This window comes from Corticium candelabrum, chromosome 1, assembly GCF_963422355.1.
Source record: "Corticium candelabrum chromosome 1, ooCorCand1.1, whole genome shotgun sequence".
In the NCBI taxonomy this organism is placed as follows: Eukaryota; Metazoa; Porifera; class Homoscleromorpha; order Homosclerophorida; family Plakinidae; genus Corticium; species Corticium candelabrum.
Genome location: NC_085085.1, coordinates 11,372,512 through 11,396,984, shown reverse-complemented (window position 1 = coordinate 11,396,984; position 24,473 = coordinate 11,372,512). Strand labels below are relative to the sequence as shown.

Genomic DNA, 24,473 nt, shown 5'->3' with positions numbered 1-24,473 from the left:
GAGTTGATTTTACTTCAAGACTGTCTGTCCACCGAACGAAGTCGTTGAAGCCCGGGTAATCAGGAATACTTGCCATTACAGCACCTTCCAAAGTTTCTTTCAAGACGGTTTCATCATTTTCTAACTTGGATTGATTAAAATTTGTCAATTTCAAATCTACAGAACTTAGAATCTTATCTCGATTTTCTTGCAAGTAACGCTGTAGCTTTGTCACATGTTTCTCTATTTCTGTATTAAGGTGTTTTTTGCATTCTTTCAATGCCCTTTCAAAGTTCTCAATTTTTTCAATGTCCTTAGTTTGTAGCTGCTTGCGTTCTTCAAGTGGCAACTTAAGCTGACGGATCGTGTTTTCTAGTTTTCGTTCTATTTGATCTACTCTCTTCTTTACTTCCCTATACGCGACAATGTTTAGAAAAAGTCAGCGGCAATACGCAAAATTAATACACACAAACAGCGGTACCGGTACCACGGTAGTGCCGTCGTACTAGCGGATTTGGTCTGGATTTTGTCATCGGGAAATCGGGATATCTGGACGGCGTAGTTTGTCTTTCTACTCGAATTCTTGCTCCTTGAGTAAATATTTTCCACAACTTTATGACATAAATACTTTGAAATGTACTCTGCTTCGATTATACAACTGTCAAAGAGGTCTCCTAAGGCGTAGCTGTAGATATTCAAGCAGAGAAAACACTCACTTTCTTAGCAGGATCATTGCCGCAGTGATTCATATGGCAAGTGTAATATTACACTTCGTTTGTCTAAAGTATATAACCAAACGCATTATTGAAAGATTAATACTAGGAGTTTTCCAGCATTAACTTGAGTCTTATAACCATTGTAACAACATAGGCATGCCGTACGTACTTGCATTTAGCGCAGCTGTCATGACTAGCCTATCTCTAACCGTCTAATTACTGAAACATATTATATAAGATCTGGGACATTAAAACGTGCCCTATCGATAGTATTCATATAATATCTATTAGAACAAAAATGCTGGTAGTTGCTAAAGAAATTCAGGCTGTAGAACTTCCAAAAGAAGGTGTTAACCAAAGATCTCTCGAGCTCTCTATAATTAAAGTTTGGAATTTACGCAGAGGACACGTAAATACATGTTAGTTGATTCGTGTGCATTTCACTTAACGAGAAACAACGGCGTTGTCTAGCAAGAAACTCAATCGGGCTTACGTGCACCGAATCCTCATGTTACCGCGGAAACCAGACCAAATCCGCTACTGCAGTCATCCTTGTATATATGTTGCTTACCCTACACTCCTTCTTAGCATCTCGTCCATGCTTGATGGCAGCAACGTCTTCAACTTATCACATAAATTTTTGATATCTTGTGAGTTAAGTCCGTATTGCCGAGCTGTGCAAGCTAATAGCGAGTTCATTGTAATCAATTGGTCTTCCTTGAAACCTGGCCAAGCACTTTCAAGTTGTTTGCAAAATTTGACGATAAAATCATCTCTTTCCGGTTTTTTTCTACGAACTTTGCAAAACGAGTCCCACTTGTTGAGAACAAAAATAGCAGAGTGAGGAGAAGGTAGAGTATTAGAGGCATTCGTAACAGCTTCCAACAATTTTCCAATCTAGACAATTTTGATATACACACATGTCGGCATGGGCGTAAATATGTACAATTGTATGTACTCTATACATATAAACGTCTATATAAGATATTACGCACAATGCAAGCTAATGCGATCACATGTTTAATTAACTGATAACAGTAATCTGCACACTGTGTAAGACCCCAAGCTTCACTGTTTGTATTTTTCGTATACAGATTGCCCCGGCCTCGGCGGAGATGTCTATTGTGATCGCAAACCCGAAGTGCTTGCTTGCACGTGGTTGCTGCAAGCTGCACTATTCCTCTAATGCAGAAAACATTAACATGTTTAACCACGAGTCACGACCTTCGATCCCATTTTTACTCACACATGCAGCACAGTCTTTACGTTTGTGCTTTTTCTCATGCACAGCTAGCCCTGCAGTCGCTCGCTAATGTTTGGCGTTTCTAGACTCTTGAATATTAATATGGTGTCACCGAACAACACTTGCATGGTATTGACCACATAGAACCTTTAATTGTTTGCCAGCAGGTGAAAGAAGGCGCCCATGCACGCCGGGTCACAGTTGAATTAAACACTGCACGATCCACTCTTTCCCCTCGAGTTTATCCGTCCAAGAGAACGAGCCCTGACGGTAATTTACATATCATGCAATACTTTGTACCCCAATTTTGAATATGTGTAAATATTTGTATGAATAAGCTGTTGATACTTACCTTAGCGGCTTCTTCGGCAGCTAGAGTAGAATTGACGACATATATAAAACCGCTAGCAAGTTCATTCTGGTACCGTTCGGTGATGTCGCTATATCGAGTGTCGTCTGTAGTCCCCGGGCTGTCTACAAGGATCATATGCTACAAAACAGCGAACGTGTTATTTACTATTTGACGGCAAGACAGCAACGCAGAGCGTGTTGGTCTTGCGTAGCCAGACCCTATAGCTTTCTCGCCGCGTCATACTTTCGGGTAAGAAAGGGTCTGGTGACCTTCCTTTGAAGTCGCTGTGTAGCCGCTTCAACAATAATTGGTGAACTGTATTTCACTTCTTAAACGTTTCACTAAAGACCATGCAGATGGATCCGCGCGCATCTCAGTTATCTTCATTTGTTTCGTCGATTGTCGTGTAGCTATATGAAGAGAATTAACAATACTCGAAAATTAGACTTTTTGTTGTTCTTACAACCTGCATGTCTACTGCAACCAACGCGATCATGGAAGCGTCGACGTTGACAGGCTTCGATCTCATGCATGCACTGCAACAGTCGCGATCGACGTCTGACATACACAGTGGCGCAAGATGTTCACGAGGAGGCTGTACCGTGGCTGTCATCATGAGTAACAAAACCTACCTCGCTTGCCAGGTAAACAGATTTACAAAAGTCACTGGCACAGAAAATTTTAATTCCTACCCACTGAGCGAGGGAGCTTCATTTCCCTCAGCGCTTCCTACGCCAGTGGTATATACGTAGCGTTGTGGTGCTGTACTCTCGTTTCACAACGAAGAATGGATGCGTACGTACTCGATGCTGTTTGACGTCCAAAGCGACCGTATACCAGCGAGGTAGATATCTACCTGGAAGGGCTTGGAGCTGAAATCATCGAAAAAAGATGACGTGTGCATATCAATCTGGTCTTTAGTAAAACATTTAAGAAATCAAATTCGGTTTTAGCTACCAGACCCTTTCTCGCCGAAAGCGTATGACGCGACGAGAGAGCGTCTGGCTACGCAAGACTAAGTGAGTGTCAGCTATAGTACTTTTAATAGCAGTACAGTATTTGATTTAATTAATTAATGATTTAGCTAATGTCATTGCTCTATTTTGTTTACTGATCGTCCACTATAGCAAACGCTAATCTTGCCACAAGTACTATGTAAGAGTGGGGACACGCATGTAATACAGTATTGCGCGATTTTAGATTATTCGATGTCTAACCTAAGATCTCGATAAGGCTAGACTATTTTAATTTCTTAGCGCTCGGATTCACCGGTCAAATTTGAGCTTCACCAATGTAGAAAAAAATTTAGAAGTGCGCACGAGCAATGATCGATTTTATGTCTGTTGTATTTTTAATTTTGATGTGTACCGTGCAGTCAGAGTTGCGTTTACAACTTTGCAGTAGTGATCGAGCGTCGGTCTATTTGTTCTGCTTGGTATTTGCGTCTCTCGAGTACGTGGTTGTTTTTGCGATCTTTTGTCTCATTTGTGTGTGAAACATTTCGTCTTCCACTTACATATTAAAACTGTTGTCTGCATGCTGCTTACGCTGTTACGGTTGAGCTCTATTTCGTGAACGCTATCGAGTGGACGATCGTGCTTCTACTAAAATAAAGATGTAGAAAATAAACACATGCATACGTTTTTTCAATTTTAACCTGTCTATGTGATATTCTAATGCAAATTCTTTCTATTTCGCCTAGATCATAGCCTCCTTTTCCATAAAACATTGCTTGTTTGCAATGAAGATTTGGTGGCATGGCCCAAACTCGGGGCAAAGGTAATAAGAGTTTCCTTTGGAGAAATGTTTCTATATATATTGTGCTGCGCTTGCCTGCAATTTTTTAAAAACTTCGTTGCGTCATCTTAGCATTAAAATAATGGTCTCGTTTTCGCTCCTGTCAATCCAGAAGTCGTCTTTCAGCTTCTATCCCCTAAGTTCTCAATTGCAGAAGTTTTAATTTAATTAAGATAGATATCTGCGCCTAACTTTATTATACCAAATTGGAAAAGCAATGCTTCTTCGACGGAACGAAGTGAATTTTCTAAACACATTTCTCTGCCCGATACGTGAGAAGATTGTACGCATAAATGGCGCACAGCAATAGCTTTATCTGCAAGTCATCGAGAGAATCTCTATCGAGTACTCATTCAAAAAGGTAGAAGAGGTGGAACAATAGCGACGACGCACCTGCATGTTGGAGTAAGCGTGCTACCCCGAATACAGATTGTCAAATTCAGTAGCGCCTTATTTGTACGTAACATAGACGCGCAATGTGTTTGTGACCTTCAAGAGCAGTCGCGATCATGGGTCTGTCAATCGGCGGCGCCCGTTCGTGGAATAGTAACACGATGTGTTCGTAGCATTCGTTAGCGGCCTTGATCGTAGCGGTATTGAGAGTGCTGTCTTTCCGGACAAGACATAGCTGCATGATATTTTCGTGTCAGCCCACTTCATCATTCGGTCGGCATCGATTTCCAACTCATGGCATACGTACCAGTGGCGGATCTAGAGGGGGTTCCGGGGGTTTCGTGTGACCCTCTACAATTTTGTGACGGCATCACACGGAGATGAACGCGTACCAGCAGTACTTGTTACTTCCTGGCGTGACTCGCAGCTCACGGTTTAGTTTTAAGTAACTTCACACGGAGGTGAAGTACAGATTATGAACTTTCGACGTAAGTCCATCATCGTCGGACAGTACGAGTAAGTCGCACGGTACTCCTCTTTCTACATTAATTAATGGTAACTTGTTTTCAAACTCAGTTGTTCTCCAACAACATGTTTCATTTACTTCCTTGCATTGATAACGTTTCAAAGTAGTTATTTTCTATCTCATGAAAATGTACTTCCGCCTTTTATGGTCGCAACATTCACAATTTCATGAAACTATATATATATATATATATATATATATATATATATATATATATATATATGTCTATAGAAGCTTTATTCGGAAAGAAAAGAAAAAGTGGTAACATTTGCCTGTCTAGCGAAAGACATGTATAGGCTTGCAAGATCAATTCAAATTCTCCAGTTCTCTAGATTCATTAACGTATACTTCCGTTCTATGGTATAGGTGATTAAATAGCTAATTTATATCTGGAGGCGTGCCTGATCCTAACCTTTGTGACGTCACGGAACCCTCATTTGAAAATCCTGAATCCGCCCCTGCGTACGATGGGATCGTGATCATTCGCGGCGCAGGATGCGACGCCTCCGTTGGCTCCCAGCTCGTACAACAAACGCACTATGTATTCATGGTCATGCCACGCAACCTTAACTATAACCTGCCTAGGTCGGTGGTACCCCAATCGAGACACACCAGCCAATGTTTTTAACCACCTGCGCCAACCCCGGCTATGACGCCGTCGAGATCGGCTGTGACTCATTGACAGCACAGGTGCACGATAGGTTCCTGACCTTTGTGTGCGGCGTTTACAATTACAGCCCGATCTATGTAGCGGTCTCCAGCGTCGTGACCATTTGCCATGGCTCACGATCCTGCCCCCTTGATATGGGCGGCTCACATCTCCAAGAACAATCGCAACGTATTTATGACCTGGCCACACAGCCCAACTTAGATTCTCGCGGATTTCGGTGGCCCCAGTTTAAACAGTCTGACAATGCTTTCGTACCTGCCGCTTGCGGCTTCTTCCATCATAGGTGCGTTAGGGGTTTGTTATGACCGTCACCCGCAACTGAGTCTATGGCTGCGTTTTGATCAGTGGAACTTTCGGACTTGCTTCCATGGCGGAATAGCCTTCCCAGTACAATCAGAGACTTTTAGGCTACATGTATAGGAAACGCTTGAGTGTTCTTACCGTAGTGCTGAAGCGCTTCTAAAGCGGCAAGCATTTGGCACAAATGGCATTCAATGATGTCGTCTTCATAACTCAAAACGCTAAATTAGTTGCTAGTCTTAACCTTAGAGAATTGTTTCTATTTATAGAAACATATTTTGATAATAGGATGCACTTTACTACGTTGCAACCGTCATAACTACACTAAACTAAAACGAACTGATTCATTTATACAGGGGATGTCTTCCGCTATATGGCGAATCCAGCAGACACCCTGTAATACTTGCTGTGGCCTAGTAATAAGGTTGTATAGTCTCGGGTGCCGAGTGGGGTGTGCGACCGACATGATAAATAGCAATAGGATGACAACGATCGACTCGCAAGATCGGACTGGATAAAGATTGAATCTCAAACGCCTAAAGACCTCGAAGTAAAAAGGGTCTATAAACGGAAGGGAAAATTTGCTCAGAAATATTTTATAGACTGCAGGTTCTGAACCTACTTTCTGAACCAGTTGATGCTAGACTATTTTTCAAGATATGCTTGTTTTTGAAATTAGTCCATATATATACATATATATATACACTTACGTTTGATAGTGATTCTGCTCTGACTTTAACTTTAGGGTACATTCAAAATTTTACTGGACTAGTTGAATAGCTTCCGTAACTGCCAAAAGTCTTCAGTCTGAATGAATGCCATCCAGACCAAAATTTTACTGGACTGAATGCCAAAAGTCTAGGAAACTGCTTCGTGCTTTGCGTAACTTGATTCCATAGTTCTCTCGAGCTCAGCTAAATTTAGACCTTTAATTCAAAGCAGTGTAGTCGTGTGTCTCATAAACATCTCTTTGTCAGGTAAGTCGTAATAACCCAATTACACTGTTTATATTTTATGCGAAAAGAAAGCGTATTCTGTGCGTCTTTCATATCGTTGAAATGGCAAGGCGACTCTAATTCCAAATGATATCATAATTAGGTATTCAGAAGTGACTAGAGATGCATTGTCTCCAGGGTGTGCAGGTAGTATATCTGTGCTCTGAGATCCTCTATAGTTGGCTGTACCGCTCTTACCCATCAATCTAATGGTTAGTCGACAACTTCCAAGAACACTTTTTTATTCTCTTTTTATTACCACTACTTGCTACGCACCAAGTCTCAATCCTTGACTATAGCAGTACCAGGCATGCAATCACAGCCAATTTCAATTCTTCACCTTGTGCGCCAAGAAAATTCTCTATGAGAGACGACTCTAGACTGCAGAGTAGAATCCTCGCAAAAAGACCCAGACAGCCCTAATTTACCTAGTACCTTGGGAGCAAGTTAATACTATGAGGTATAATTGATATTCGTCGACTGACAAATGACTTCCTGAATCTCGCTCGCAGTATTTTTGAACCGTGTCTTGGAACATCATTTACGAATTGGAGACAGCTTGAGTGGCATCCGCTAAGTTTGTTTCGAGCTCACTTTTGGGTATTGCCTGCTATTGACCGCTGATCCGTTTTAGTTTGCTGTGATCAAAGACTGGTTCGCTATAGAGTTAATTCGCATCTCGCTCTACCGATTCAAATGCCACGAAGACGTGTTGAGAGACTGGAAATTTGCTTTCTTTCGCTGTTACGACTCTACAAGTAGGACTTAAATCGTCGACTCCAAATTGATTCGATAAACTTTCATTTCCTCTAAGTACAACTTTTGTTCTTTATTATTGCTGTCACACACGAATACCTGGTGTAAAAAATAAAAAGTAAAAAAATAAAAAATATTAAAAATATTAGAACTGTGATACACCTCTTTCCGACTAACATATGATTGTCTTTTCACCCATTCCATCTATCTCTCTATCCGCATTGCGCTAGCGGCCATCTTGTCCCGTCCGTACGCGGAAGTACGTGGCATCATGTCCGTAGACGGGGCCATACGCGAGCAGTGCGGCGGGACTGATGCACGGATCGGCGTGCCTACGCTGCCGGACGGGTGCGATTTCGACTGGCTCGAACGTGCGCTCGCGCTCGACTCGCCGGGACCCCTCTCGGAACTCGACCCGAGTGGGCTTTGTTCCGTCTCGGAAGTTGCGTCATGCTATTAAACGGGAAGTAGAATCGAGGCGGGGCGGGTTCGATTTCCACTGCCCACCGCGTGCGCTCGGACTTGCCGGGTGTAGGCTAGTAGCTATAACTGCACGGTCTCTATTATCCTCAGAAATAGAACTACTAGCAAAGTCTCTAATTGATCTATTTATAAAATCTGTGCAAGGAGAGTCACTGCAGCTAACACCATAGAGCAATTCTATTTTCCTGATGGAGCTGAAAATGATGAATTTATAGAGCATGCAAAACTGATGACAATGACGACATATAAAGTGAAGTTTTCTTTTACTCTCAATTAACAATTAAGGCAGCAACCTCGTTGCAAATAACGTAACACTAGCATGAGTTTTCCTTCCAACACCACAAATTCTGCTTGTGTGGCACACGATGAGAGAGTAGCACCTCCTACTCTGTTTTGAACTGTCAGGAAAAGTTGTCTCTTGCGTATCTACACAGCCGAATGATCGATTTTGAAGTTAGTGCCTGTACCCATGCAAGGTGCGGACTTTTTCGGGTGTGTTTCTGTTCAAGACGTCGGTATGTTGCAGCTTGACATCCAACATTACCGTATCAATATCGCGATGCGAACTCAATACAGCATTCAAAGCTAGCAATACGTTGATTATTTGGTTACCCGCGGTGTGTTCCTGTTGTTGACGGAATTTCTAGACTGTAACTAAAATCTTTGAAAGTATTGGTAAATTCGAGAGGTCTGATCTGTGCTCCATTTGGATTGACACCATCAGCTATTGTGTCTGTAGGTAGCAGATGCTCCAGAAACTACAAACTTGTTATACTTTAGCACCAGTGATGGAGTTGGAATTCTAGAGAATGTTGGTGGTCGTGCTTCGTACGACAAATGAACCAAGTTCATGTAAGATCGTATTCGCTTGAAGTATAGGAAGTCGATGGTGTGTTTAATGATGTGACCGTTAATTTGATATTGGAGTGATCGGATGAGGAACCAACGACATCGGAAAAAGAGTAAGCAAGCTCTTTTGCTTTGTAAATTTTTTCTAACTTCGAGTATCGCTGCTTGAGGGAGTAGACATGCGTCCAGATCTCGGGTCATTACACTATGTTTTCCATCTTTGCCCATATATGACTGGCATTTTGAGGAAGATGCTCAATGTATTCATATTCGGTCATCAAGTTGTTCTCGACGGGACGCTCAAACACTTGCAACTAGATTGTACAATCTTAGTGCTTCCATCGCTGGTGTGTGTGTGTTTGTGTGTGTGTGTGTGTGTGTGTGTGTGTGTGTGTGTGTGTGTGTGTGTGTGGGTGGGTGGGTGGGTGGGTGTGTGTGTCTGTGTCTGTGTGTCTGTGTGTGTGTGTCTGTGTCTGTGTGTCTGTGTGTGTGTGTCTGTGTCTGTGTCTGTGTGTGTGTGTGTGTGTGTGTGTGTGTGTGTGTGTGTGTGTGTGTGTGTGTTGTACATACCTGGTATGCACAGAAATAATTTTTCACACCACTACATACTGGCGGCGATATTACTTTGTCAGGAGTGGCGGCGGAAGCTCCATTGGATTGGGGGGAAATTTTGTAACAGACTGCCGCCATTTAGATAGTAACTGAATACGGTACGTTGGCTTGTCATTGATTAATCTGTGACTGAGGTAGCCAGGGCAGCATACACACAATTGATCACGACAGTAAATGTGTATTTAGCGAGTCAACTGCAACATCATCCAATTATTTCTACTTGCAATATTATTTCTGCATTGTACACGCAACGCAGATGAGGCTGAGAACATGAGCTTTGTATGTGTATGATTGACGACAGCAACATCGGTACCCCAGATTCTGCAATGCCCCCAATCTCAATATTGGAGGGACAACTAACCTCGGCTTCGTCGCCTCTGTCTGTTCTCCTTTCTGTTCGTTGATGAGTTTGTCATTACGCTCCTGCACGGCTTTTCTAATTTGAGGGTTAGATGTTAACGTCTAAATCCGCTCTGTCACAGCTTGTGGTTGGATCAGTGTGAAAGAGGTGGTCACCGATTTTACAATTGGGCTAACGATTTGCTAGCGGTCAACTGGTCAAATTTCGCAGCGGCGAGTTTCTGGCCCTTAGTCATAGCCTTTGCAGTAGCCTTGCACTTTGTTGGCTGAGAATTCCTTATTGGCATTGGAAACAACTTGGTTCAGCTTTCGAATAGCCTCATCCATATCGCACGATTCGTCAATATATGATATGATGTGTTTCTCTAATAGGGCGTGATTCCGTACGTTGCTACCGCCACTCGTATCGTTAAACTATAAGACTAACAGCAAATTTCTGCGAAAGGATCGCTTGCCTCCATTTGTGCCATTCTTTCTGTGACATCATAAAGCTACGTATTTTTGTCATGTGCTCTTGGCTCTGAAGAACATTTTCGATTCTTAGAAATTTCTTTACCGGTGCTAACAGCCAGTACGCTGGCAATACATTTTTCTTTGTCTAGTCGATAAAATTAGTGGCATATTTCTTTGAAGAAGTACGCTACCTTGATTTCAAGTATGTTCTTTAGTTAAAGTCTGGAAAAAATCCGCAGTGCGGAAGTAGTTAGCTGAACTCCTGTGACTGCTAAGAGATAAAATACGCAAAATAGACGTAGTCCAATGAGCGTGAAGGGAAGAAACGGCAACTGTACGCCTCTAGCTAAGCACACTGAAACGCTCTACATTTTGCATAGGTTAAGACAGAAATTGATAGCGCTATCAAGACAAAGGCATTTATAAGCACGACATATACACTTCTCCATTTGTCAATTTTCTGGTGGATATTAATCAGCTATAACATTGACCATTCATAGATTTAAGTAAACCAAGGGCAACTGTTAGCACAGCAAATTTAATACGTCTCTTGCATGTAGAATAACTGTTTGTGTTTGTCCAGCTTGTGCACAATCAAAAACTATTTACACACCTACTCGTAAAGAGAATTGCAGTCAACGCTGAAATAGGTCCATTTACGACGCTATGGGCACCCCACAAACTTTTAAACTGAATTCAAATTTGACTAATAGAAAGAAATAAGGAGATTCACAAAACATAAATTCAAATGCAAATCGTACCAGTGAGACGGATACGTATTCCCTGTAACTGAGCATGTAAGACTCGATTGGATTGTTAGCCGACAGTCACATAAGATTAGTAATATATAAATTAACCATCTGCAGTTAGTGGCAGGACATACTTTATATAGGTAGCTGCATTTTGTCTTACTTTCAAGAAGCTTTGAGGCCAAAAGATTTCTACAGAAGAACAGATGAATTCGTCTTCACTTTCGTCTTGACAGCCGGCAATGCGACGTTGAATTACACACTCTTTCAAACGGTGCCGGCCGTCATCAGTAGACAAATCCAACTTCTCGTCTTTCATTTGAAAATGTGCTATTGCAAACTTCGTGCCATCATCTGAATATTTGATTTCACACAAAACGGCAGTCGCTGCGTTGTGGTGGACAGGCAGGATTTCTTCTCCAAGTAGTGCGTTGACTAAAGTGCTTTTACCTGACGAAGTCGAACCTAAACGAATTATGATTAGTTTAATTAATGAGCGACAGATATTTAACTACACTGCAATACACTGTCTTGACATTTACGGAAACCCGTATACCCAGGATCTATTACGGAGGTTCGACATATAGAACTTTTCTCAATTTTTGTGTCATTGCACATACAGGGAACACTCTATTCTTGTTTTGGTGTGGTTTACGCCAAGTAGTCGGAAGTTAGTGCTATACGAGTAAATTTCTGCTAATAAATTTGCCCGAGCAATTCAGAACGGGCAAATCAGCTAGTCCCGGCTAAAACTGAGCACAGATAGTCTACCATTGGTTTACTTAACTTCTGGAGCAGCTCCGGCTTACAGCCAGATAGAAAACTACCTTATTCCCGGCGGCGCCGGCACTTGTAGCGTGTCGGTCTTGCCGCGCGACAATTTTGTTTACAATTCGTAGTTGCCGTTTATTTTAGGTAAGCTGCGTCCGCTAGTTGCCGCTGCTGCAAACGGTACATACAGTGATGATAATTTGTCGGCAAGGACTATCATGCCTTGTATGTTGAGCTATAAATTAGCTCAATTATATATATTAATTTTATATACTAACTTTATATACTCATTTTATATACTAATTTACTAAACCCTGTTCCAAAATTACTTTCATAGCAGCAGTAGCAGCATACAAATTAATAAAAACAATTTGCTAACCAAATACCACATTTGATTCTATATTTGCCTTTTATCTTACCGGCTACTAGTATTGACGGAAGACCTTCACAATCTTTCAACTTCCAATTTTCACTGGATATCAACTCAGAAGGAAGCAATTTCTCCAGAATAACTTTATTCTCTTCTTCTGTAATAAACTGACGGACTCTATCCACAAGATCCCGCAGTGTTTGTCTTTTCTGAGCAAAGCTTTCATACAACGTTTCGACGATTGACAGAAAAACCTAAAAACATACTCTAATTTCATACAGAATAACTTCAAATACAATCTCTTATGTAAAATAAAAAATAAAAATTTAGCGCTTTCATGGTGGTCATTGATATCCTCTATATGCGGTGTACCGAGTTCGCAGTCACCTTTAGTGCCTGTAATTTATATCGAATTGGCTAGTCATTTTATCGTCGTGTGGACTACACAGAAACATGTACCCTGCTGGGTTCACCTGCCGGGTTGGTGGGCGCCCAGATGAGGGTAAAGACCCCACTTGCCCATTATGGAGAGGCATAACGACACATAATACTATAATAATAACAATAACAATAATAATATTGAAACTTGTCTGTCTTTTTCTCGTGTTTTTCTAGCTTTGTTCATGCGACTATGACTTGCTTCAGTCGTGGGGAGTTTCTGTGGTCTGGCAAACGGTCCGTTGACAATGATGTTAAGGGCTTTCTTGGTGGTCATTGATATCCACTAAGCGTGCTATTTACGAGTTCGCGGTCACCGTAATACCTGCTGTCTATATCGAATTGGTTAGTCATTGATCGCCGTAACAGAAACATGTACCCTGCTGGGCTCACCTGCCGGGTTGGTGGGCGCCTAGATAAGGTAAAGAACCCACTTGCCCATCATGGAGAAGAATAGCGACACAGATCATAACAAAGTCACCGCCGTGAGCTGAGTGGTTAGCGACAATGGTTGCCATTCCATGGTTGGAGGATCACGGACCTGCAGCAACTTGATCGACGGACCAGGAAACTTCTCTCTGTGCACGGTGTCCACCATTCAGGGCAGACGTTGACCGGCTGTACGCTCCGTGTACCGACTGCGGTCGAGGGTTACGACAGATCGAGTCAACGTATCAGTCTTGTATTGTGGGGCTGGACTGTTACCTTCGTAACAGCTCTGATCTCTTTATGCAAATGGTACATGAGTGTGATGCTACGAGGTCCTCTCATTCGATACAACGCATGGCACGTCAGTTTACTGCAAAGCTGCAGAGGAGTCTCTCTAGGGACAACAAGTCGCAAAGCCTGCATGGAAGTGGGACCATTTTGTCAGGTGGTGTCTTTGAGAAAGAACCTTAGACAGATGCGAAAAATTACCGTACGTGCAGCGGTTCTCTTCGTTGTACAGACCTGGAGCAGAAAACCTATGCATGGTCAGTATCGCCGTCTTACTGAGAAATCACCTGTGGACATGAAAGAGACCTACCTATGGCTGAAGTCATCGAATCTTGCTGCTGCAACTGAGGGACTGGTTGTTGATGCTCAAGACCAAGCTCTTGGGACTCGGTATTATGAGCGCAACATTCTGCATCGAGATGTCAGTCCCACTTGCTGCTTGTGCAGTGTAGGCCTGGAAAAATTTGACCACATTGTGGCAGGCTGTAGTGCCTTGACACCGATGGACTACACTAATCGACACAATCAGGTGGCGTTCATTATCAGCTGGGACATTTGTCATCATTTTGGGGTTCCAGTGGAGAGCAGATGGTACCGTCATCATCCTGATAGGCTTGTAGAGACGGACGACATCGCATTGATGTGGGATACAACCATCCCTACTGCTAGGAAGGTTGGTACCAATCGTTCTGAAATCTGTTTCAGAAATAAGAAGACAAACACTTGTCTTCTTATTGACATCAGCTGTCCTGCTGATGGCAAAGTCGCCAGGAAAATGGCTGAAAAGTTGCCTAAATACAGTGACTGGCAGGTGGAGGTAAGCAGCAAGTGGCAGTGTTAGATACTGGTTGTTCCAGTGGTGTTGAGAGCGTTGTGCACGCAGGTATTGCACGGTGGCTGGACATTATTCCAGACCATCACAACCTGCAGGACTTACAGAAAGCAGTGCTTCTTGGATCAAATTGGATCCTACGTAAAGTCATGTCTTCTGTTTAGACAGTCGTGATGGTCTAGGCACCTCTGAGGCAAGGTTTTCCACCAGTGATTACAAGAGACGTCACGAACCAGACTGATCTGGTTGAGTACGACATGATAATCACTATACTTGTCTTTCTTTCTTTCTCATGTTTGTCTAGACTTGTCCATAAGACTATGACTCTTTTCAGTATTTGAGAAGTTTCTGTGGTCTGCCGAACGCTCCGTTGACGACAACGTTCAGCGTTTTCCTGGTGGCCATTGATATCCACTAGGCGTGCTGAAACAAGTTTGCGGTCACCGTAATGCCGCAATCTATATCGAATCGGCTAATCATTGATTGCCGTGTAGACTACACAGAACATGGACCCTGCTGGGCTCACTTGCCGGGTTGGTGAGCACCCAGATAGGGGTAAAGACCGCGCTTGCCCATCATGGAGGGCCATAACGCCACAGTATTAATTTTGCTTCTTGGATCCAGTCGAATCCTACGCAAAGTCATGTCTTCTGTTTAGACAGCGATGATTGCCTAAGCACCTCTTAGGCAGGGTTTGCCTCCGGTGCTTACAAAAGACCTTACGAACTAGACTAATCTGGTTGAGCACGACAATATAATAATACGTGGCTTAATGGTTAGCGACGATGGCTACCACTCCATGGTTTGGGGGTTCAAACCCCAGTGATGACAGTAAATTATGATACTTGCCTGTCTGTCTTTCTTTCTCGTATTTCTAGCTTTGTCCATGAGACAATGACTGGTTTTATTCGTTTGGGAGTTTCTGTGGTCCGGCAAACGGTCCATTGACAATGACGTTTAGCGCTTTCCTGGTGGTCGCTGATATCCAGTAGGCGTGCTGTACCGACTTTGCGGTCACCGTAATGCCTGAAATCCATATCCAATTGGCTAGTCATTGATGGCCGTGTGGACCACACAGAAGCATGTGCCCTGCTGTGCTCACCTGCCGGTTGGTGGGCGCCCAGATGTTGTAAAGACCCCACTTGCCCATTATGGAGGGGCATAACGACACATATAAAGCAGAGGTGTCTGTCTTTCTGTCTGTGTGTCCGTCCGTACGAGCGTTTCTCAAAAACGGCGAGTTCAATCTCGGCTGAATTTGGCTCGCGCACGCCGAATTCATTCGGGTCAAAAGTGAGACTGTGGTCGTCTTCCTGACTTCTCCCACGACGACGCGATTTCCCGCCGATCGCACTCGCTTTTGCTCGCGCGCGAATATCTCCGGAACGACGCATGGTATCTCCGCCGAATTTAGACTGCCCGTTCCCAAAGTCGGACGGTCGTCGACAATCGTGTTGTTTCTTGCGGGCGACGCTGGGAAACGGAAGATATTTTGGCTGATATCCGAGTCTTGAAAAAATACGCCCACAGTCGTTTGCCAGTCTACGACCATCGAAGAGCTGCCGTGTTTGATGCACCTGTTCCCCAAAACGCCAGCAGTGTCTTCGAAGAGACGACGTTCTACGGGACTGTCGAAAAGGCGAGAGTCGACATTCGTTATATACGGGGAACGGATTATCCGGGTAAGTATTGCACGTGACTTTCACGTTACGAGATTCACGTCGAAAGTATAGATGCCAGGTTCGATACACCTGTTCTCCGCAACGAGACTGTCGAAATGGCTTCAACGGGATCAATAATCCAATCAACGGGATTTTTGAAACTGGACACGTGTGGAATAGATGCTAAGTTCGATACACCTGTTCCTCGCAATGGTAGCAACGTCCAAGTCGAAATGGCTTCAACCAATCGCTAATCCAATCAACGGCATTTTGTAAACGGCAATTGAACGGAATATAACTATGAATGAGAATTCTGTCTGGCTGCTACTAAACGGTGAAAGCACTTACACCACGGCTAATTAGTGACAGTAAACGGTTACTGACAAAACATTACAGTCTACTGCACCAAAACATTACAGTCAAATAGCTGCGCAATATCCGGGAGTGCTATACGATTGCAAGTGTATACGCGACATTTTTCGTTGTTTTTACAATGCCTCCGAACAGACGGACTGGCTCAGGTTGCGCTGATAAGGGCATAAGTTAGTGTAATTGGTGTGTGTTGTGATTGGAACTTTTCTTGCACAGGGATGCATATGATAACCAACACTCTAGAGCAGAGAGTTTGGAAATCTACAAAGATCTCTCTACAAACTGTACGTGACCTGGCTACACCCCCTCTGCCTCTCCAACCATCAAACGCATTTTTAGATACTTTCTGCTATAATCTCTACCTATAAAGGCGATCTGTCTGTCTGTTTGTATGTCTGTCTGTCTGTCTGTCATTAATAGCAAACAGTGTCTGCAAATTTGTGTGATTAAACTATTACCCGGGTGTTGTCCGGCGAAGCCGGGCATTGGAGCTTGTAATAATAATATGACCAAGCTCTTTGGACTCGGTACTATGAGCGCAAGATTCTACATCGTGATGTCAGTTCAACTTGCCGCATGTGCAGTGTAGGCCTGGAAACAGTCAACCACATTGTAGCAGGCTGTAGTGCTTTGGCACCGATGGACTACACTGATCGACACAATCAGGTGGCCTCCATCATTCACTGGGATGTTTGTCGTCATTTTGGGGTTCCAGTGGAGAGCAGATGGTACCGGCATCATCCTGACAGGCTTGTGGAGACAGATGACATTACTATGATGTGGGATACAACCATCCCCACTGCCAGGAAGATCAAAGCCTTGTCTTCTTATTGATATCAGCTGTCCTGCTGATGGAAACATTGGCAAGGAACATGCTGAGAAGTTGGCGAAGTACTGCGGCTTGCGAGCGGAGATAAGCCGCATGTGGCATTGTTGAACATTGGTAGTTCCTGTGGTCTTGGGAGCTTTGGGCACAGCGCACGCAGATACTGCACGGTGGCTGGACATTTTTCCAGGTCATCACAACCTGCAGCACTTACAGAAAACAGTTCTTCTGGGATCTACTCGGATCCTTCGTAAAGTCATGTCTTCTTTCTAGACAGCCGTGATTGTCTACGTACTTCTAAAACAGGGTTTGCTTCCGGTACTTGTAATAGACTTTACAAACCAGACTGATCTGGTTGAGCACGACACTGAGCCACCGCCGTGGCTTATTGGTTAGCGACAATGGCTACCACTCCATGCTTTGGGGGTTTAAACCCCAGTGACGACAGTAAATTATGAAACTTGTCTGTATTCCTGTGTCATTTTTATCTAGCTTTATCCATGAGACTATAACTCGTTTTAGTCGTTGTGAAGTTTCTGTGGTCTGGCGAGCGGTCCGTTGACAATGACAGTCAGCGCTTTCCTGGTGGTTGTTGATTCCACTAGGCGTGCTGTAGCTATGTTCGCAGTCACCGTAATGCGTGCAATCTATATCGAATTGGCTAGTCATTGATCGCCGTATGGACTACACAGAAACACGTACCCTGCTGGGCTTACCTTTCGAGCTGGTGGGCGCCCAGATGGGGTAAAAACCCTATTAGCCCATTATGGAGGGGCATAGCGACACAATTGAGCACGACACAATAGAGCAGATGGTACCGGCATCTTTCTAATAGGCTTGTGGAGACGGATGACATTACTATGATGTGGGATACCACCAGCCCCACGGCCAAGAAGATCACAGCCAATCGTCCAGACATTTGTCTCAGAAATAAGAAGACAAACACTTGTGTTCTTATTGATATCAGCTGTCCTGCTGATGGCAACATTGGCAAAAAACATGCTGAGAAGTTGGCGAAGTACAGCGAATTGCGAGTGGAGATAAGCCGCTTGTGGCATTGTCGAACACTGGTGGTTCCGGTGGCCTTGGGAGCTTTAGGCACAGTGGACGCAGGTATTGAACGGTGGCTGGACATTATTTCAGGTCGTCACAACCTGCAGCACTTACAGAAAACAGTTCTTCTGGGATCTACTCGGATCCTTCGTAAAGTCACGTCTTCTTCCTAGACAGCCGTGATGGTCTAAGTACTTCTGAAGCAAGGTTTGCTTCCGGTACTTGTAATAGACTCTACAAACCAGACTGATCTGGTTGAGCACGACATGAGGTCGAGCGAACCAGGAGGCTGGAGAAGAATCGTAAGAGACTTCGCCAGAACGGTTTGTTTCAACGAGATGCTGGACGGTTTTACAGAGAGTGGGGTAAGCAGACTATCCATGTCACTTCCCCGTCATCCGAGTCTGAGATTGAGCAGTATTGGAGTGGTTTCCTAGAAACTGAGGTACATCACAATGAGTCTGCCTTCTGGCTGAGACGTCAAACCGATGGCGAGACGTACCGGAAAGATGGGCAGCAGTGGTTACCTATCTCAGACAATGAGGTCACATCGTGTCTCTAAAGGATGGGGAACTGGAAGTCTCCTGGTCCAGACAAGGTTTATGGTTTCTGGGTCAAGCGTATCACACGTCTTCACACTAATCTGACTCGTAACTACAACCTGCTGGTTCAGAATCCAGACTCTGTACCTAATGGTTGTCTCAAGGAACAACTACTCTGACTTCTAAGAATGACAAGACTGACCAGGTCAAACATTACCGCCCATCACGTGTCCGTTTGTCTTCTATAAGACTCTCACCTCAGTCATCAGGCAGAGAATTGCAGGGCATTTGGTTCACAGAAACCTCATGGCTCCGGAGCACAAGGTTTGTCGACAGGGATCTTTTGGTGCAAAGGATCAGCTGTTCATCAACAAACTGCTTACCGAAGACTGTAAGACCAGGCACAAGAGCTTGAGCATGGCTTGGCTGGACTACCACAAAGCCTATGACAGCGTGCCACACAGTTGATTGCTCCAATGCCTTCAGATGCATAACATCAGTCCAGTATTGTGCAGGTTCCTGTCACGTGTGATGAAGGGTTGGAACACATCGATGGTGCTTTCTTGCGGGAACAGTACGATTAAGACAAAGCTTATGCAGATCAGGACGGGGTATTTTCCAAGGTGACTCGCTTTTTCTACTTCTCTTCTGTATGGCTCCCAATCCTCTGAGTAAGGAGCTGAACAGAACCGGTTACGGCTACCGGATGACCACTGGACATGGTGAGACTGCTAAACGTCATCTCATCAGTCATCTACTACACATGGATGATCTGAAGCTTTATGGCAGAAACTCTGATCAGTTGGATGGTTTGTTGCACACGGTTCGTACCTTTCTGTTGCACACGGTTCGTACCTTTTCTGATAACATCCAGATGAACTTTGTTCTGGACAAATGTGCTGTTGCACACTTTGTCAATAGCAGGCTATCTGGACACAACTCTGGAGTGACGGTAGGAAAAGCGGACATCAACAACAGTCTGGAACCGGGTCAAGTCTACAAGTACTTGGGTGTAGGTGAGAATAACGGTATTTGGCACAACAAGATGCAGGATAGACTCCGTCGTGAGTACTTTCGCAGAGTGAAGGTGGTTCTCCGGACTGATTTGTATGGCCGGAACAAGATTCTAGCCATCACTGGGTTTGCACTAGCGGTTTGCGTACGGTCTTGGCGTCATTCATTGGGGCTGCACAGACCTGCAGCAGCTCGATCGACGGACCAGAAACCTCCTCTCTATGTACACTGTCCATCATCCTGCTGCAAGACGTTGACCGACTGTACGCTCCTTGCAGTGATGGGGGTAGGGGTTTACAACAGATTGAGGCGACCTATCAACGTTGTATTGTAAGGCTGAACTGTTTCCTTGTTGACAGTTCTGATCCTATCATACAGATGATACGGGAGTGTGACTCTGGAAAATCTTTACACTCACTCAAGCGCATGGCTTGTCGCTTTACTGCACAGCTGCGGATGAGTCTTGCTTCGGACGACAAGTTGCAGAACTTAGACAGGAATGCATCCATCTCGGTTGAAGTTGGCTTAGAGAAAGCGCCTGAAACAGATGCGAGACATTACCGTACGTGTTGCAGTTCTCTTCGTGTGCGGTCCTGGAGTGGGAAGCCTATGCACGGGCAGTATCGCCGTCTCACTGCGCAACCGCCTGTAGACATGAAAGAAACCTACAGATGGCTAAAGACAGCGAATCTTCCTGCTGCAACTGAGGGACTGGTTGTTGCTGCTCAAGACCAAGCTCTTCTGACTCGGTACAATGAGCGCAAGATTCTACATCGTGATGTCAGTCCTACTTGCCGCATGTGCAGTGTAGGTCTGGAAACAGGCGACCACATTGTGGCAGACTGTAGTGCTTTGGCACCGATGGACTACACTGATCGACACAATCAGGATGGCCTCCATCATTCACTGGGATGTTTGTCGCCATTTTGGGGTTCCAGTGAAGAGCAGATGGTACGGCATCATCCTGATAGGCTTGTGGAGACGGATGACATTACTATGATGTGGGATACCACCATCCCCACTGCCAGGAAGATCAAAGCCAATCGTTCAGACATCTGTCTCAGAAATAGAAGATAAACACTTGTCTTCTTATTGATATCAGCTGTCCTGCTGATGGCAACATTGTCAAGAAACATGCTGAGAAGTTGGCGAAGTACTGCGACTTGCGAGTGGAGATAAGCCGCATGTGCCATTGTCGAACACTGGTGATTCCTGTGGTATTGGAAGCTTTGGGCACAGTGCACGCAGGTATAGAACGGTGGCTGGACATTATTCCAGGTCATCACAACCTGCAGCTTTTACAGAAAACAGTTCTTCTGGGATCTACTCGGATCCTTCGTAAAGTCGTGTCTTCTTTCTAGACAGCCGCGATGGTCTAAGTACTTCTGAAGCAGGGTTTGCTTCCGGTACTTGTAATAGACTTTACAAGCCACACTGATCTGGTTGAGCACGACACATGTTTCTTTAGCTTTATCCATAAGACTATGACTCGTTTCAGTCATTGGGGGGTTTCTGTGGTCTGGCGAACGGCCCTTTGACGATGACATTCAGTGATTTCCTGGTGTTCGTTGATATCCACTAGGCGTGCTGTACCGATGTTCGCGGTCACAGTAATGCCTGCAATCTATATCGAATTGGCTAGCCATTGATCACCGTGTGGATTACACAGGAACATGTACCCTGCTGGGATCACCTGCCGGGGTGGTGGGCGCCCAGATGGAGGTAAAGGCCCGGTTTGCCCATTTATGGAGGGGCATAGCGACACATAATAATATATGTCACCGCCGTGGCTTAGTGGTTGGCGACAATGGCTATCACTTCATAGTTTGGGGATTCAAACCCCAGTGACGATAGTAAATTATGAAACTTGTCGGTCTTTTTTTCTCATGTTTCTCTAGCTTTATCTATGAGACTATGACTCGTTTTAGTCGTTTGGGAGTTTCTGCGGTCTGGCGAACAGTCCGTTGACAACGACGTTCAGCGCTTTCCTGGTGGTCGTTGATATCCACTAGGCGGGCTATCCACGAGTTCGCGGTCACCGCAATGCCTGCAATCTATTTAAAATTGACTAGTCATTGATCGCCGTATGGACTACACAGAAACATGCACTCCGCTGAGCTCACCGGCCGGGTTGGTGGGAGCCCAGATGGGGGTAAAGACCCCACTTGCCCATTATGGAGGGGCATAACGACACATAATAAGTAGCAGTAGTGGCAGTGGTGGAAGTAGACTCTAGCAGCAGTGGTGGGTAAGTATGAGGTGCAGAGTAGTGTTCGCTCTTCTAAGGTCATCATTTTTTGTGTTTGTAAGGCTGTAGGTCTGGCAGTAGCTTACTTTCTGTCTACGCAGAGAGTCGGCTTTGCAAGTAGCCGAGATATATGTTTTGATTACACTTTTAATCAACGAATGACTGTTTTCCGGTTGGAGGTTGCAGTATTATTGTTATTATGTACAACATATTATAGATTATGTAGTTTGTAGAACTGTATCATAGTATGGTTTATTTAAATACACCATTTCATTCAGTAGTGGAAGTAGACTCTAGTAGTAGTATATGTGCGTTCGAGCTATCTTCAACCTCAGAAGCTTATGCGGTCTATATAGTAAGAAGGCAATTAGTAACTACATTAGGTAAGTTTATTATATCATAGTAGCGGTATCAACGAACATTTTAACGGGTCAATAGCAATAGATCACACAGAAACCATGACCCCAAGCAGAGGCGTATGAAGCATCTTAAAGGTGCAGGGTCACCGTCAGACATGCTCCTTTGAAAATTACTTAAGGGTGCACTTTTTTCAATCACGAGAGGACTTAGGCGGCTGAGAGCAAAGCTGACTGCATGAAGCCTCTCTAAAGCCTGAATTGAGACGATCAGCCGTTGCAGTATGAGGTTGCGTTAAACCGTGTCTAGTACAAGTAGCTAATTTCTAAGCTTTTAGATGAAGTTCTCGAAATTTTTTTGTCTAAAATCTCACGCTAAGGTTGCTAGATTGTATTTTCGGTGAAATTCGACAAACACCCTCGCACTTCGAGCCAAATCGGAGTTCCTTACGCTCTACACGTGACCAGAAAGCACACATCACGTTCCCGTATGTTACATCATGTCTTCCTCAGAGTAACCAAGTTCACAGTGAGTACCAAAAAATGTACAACTGACCCTGCTACTGTGTCCTTCAATCGACACCTAGCCGTTTTGCAGCAGTTTTGTATAAATCTAGTGACCTTTGCGCATGCGCAACCTATGAATAGTATACTGGAGATCGAATCTGTTTTCTTATACGCACAATAGCTACGACGCAATTTTACTTGGGATCAGCTTACGTAAGCATGTCTGACACAGTGGTGTAGGAAGATGTTCACGAGCGGAAGGGCTGTACCTTGGGTCATTCTAAGCAAGAAGTACCTCGCTTGTCAGACCGTAAGCAGATTTACAAAAGTCAGTAGCACAGGAAATTTGAATTCCTACAGCTAGTGAGGGAACTTTACCCATCCCCCGGTTCCTACGCCGGTGTAACAGTAACCCTGCACCTACCAAAAAGGAGCCTAGCCAGTTTGGCATATCACGTCTTCTGCTTGTAGCCAATAGAGCCAACCAGACTGTTTTACTGACGCCTCACTTCCGATTTTTGGATGTCATAAAATACGACAAATGAGTCAAAGCCCATGGCTGCCGAAAGCTGATTCCTCTACGACAATCCCGACCCGTTTGGTATTACAAGCAAAACGCCATGCAGCACTCGCGCACCCACAAAGAGTGCCAATCGAGCAAACATACGTTTCTAGAGTGAGGAATGACCGTAACTTTGCCGACCTGCTGAGATTTGGAACTTTACGCTGTTTTCACCGCACAAAGAAGTAAATGAGACACACGGTTTTAGTGTCCTGACCACGCCATCTTGGCTGGTTCACATTCACACGACTAGACGAATTGAAGCCAAGCTGACCCAGGGTTGGCACTGCAAGTCGTGGTGGGCCGGGCCTGAACACGGTTCTGCTCCGCTCGGCTCGCGTTCACACAATAATTTCATTTGTTGATCCGGCTAGGAGTGTTCGTGTGAATGGGGTATTAGGTCACAACACGGCACGGCACGCGTCTAGACCACACACTACACTACCCTGTTATCGTTGTATCTATCCAGGTATTGCATGGCCATTGCAAACTACAGCATGAATAGCAACAAGTCTATAGACTTACTGGTTCTTCTTGTTCGATCCAACCCTTGCTGCGATAATGCTCCAACACAGCTTCGAGACACTGAATCCGCCTTTCGAAGTCTCCATGCAGACCGAGATCGTCACACAAGGAAAGAAGACGCTCGAACCCCATCGTCAACACATCTCGAACAGATGGCAGATGTGGTGTCGACGTAGCCATTTCGCGCCTGCCACGCTTTGCTGTAGATATCGATCACGCTTTCAGCGAATTAGACAGTGCGCTTGCGCAATTGACTTTGAATTGTTTTGCCAATCATGTTTCATTTCTGTTGCCAGGTACATCGTACACATTTTGCTACTGCGTACACTAACAATTGTTCAATTGGAGTAAATTTGGATGTCCAAAACGAAGTTGTTTACCACTGTAATCAGATACCGACTGAGTAGCTTATGCAATAACTATGCAAATCATTTTAGATTGTCTAA

At 44.4% G+C, this 24,473-nt stretch overlaps 1 protein-coding gene across 1 annotated transcript in view; it reads right to left on the bottom strand.

Moving 5' to 3' along the window:
* Positions 1–24,207, bottom strand: part of LOC134198215 (uncharacterized) — a 27,869-nt gene extending 3,662 nt beyond the window's left edge. Inside the window, exons 1-6 of the mRNA XM_062667575.1 lie at positions 24,028–24,207; positions 12,424–12,628; positions 11,397–11,698; positions 2,291–2,428; positions 1,267–1,592; positions 1–392 (exon numbers count right to left, since the gene is read on the bottom strand). The exon at positions 1–392 is cut by the window's left edge and continues 694 nt beyond it. Of these exons, the coding sequence (XP_062523559.1) occupies positions 1–392; positions 1,267–1,592; positions 2,291–2,428; positions 11,397–11,698; positions 12,424–12,628; positions 24,028–24,207 (1,543 nt within the window). The remainder of the gene's footprint in view (positions 393–1,266; positions 1,593–2,290; positions 2,429–11,396; positions 11,699–12,423; positions 12,629–24,027) is intronic.
* Positions 24,208–24,473: the final 266 nt, after the last annotated feature.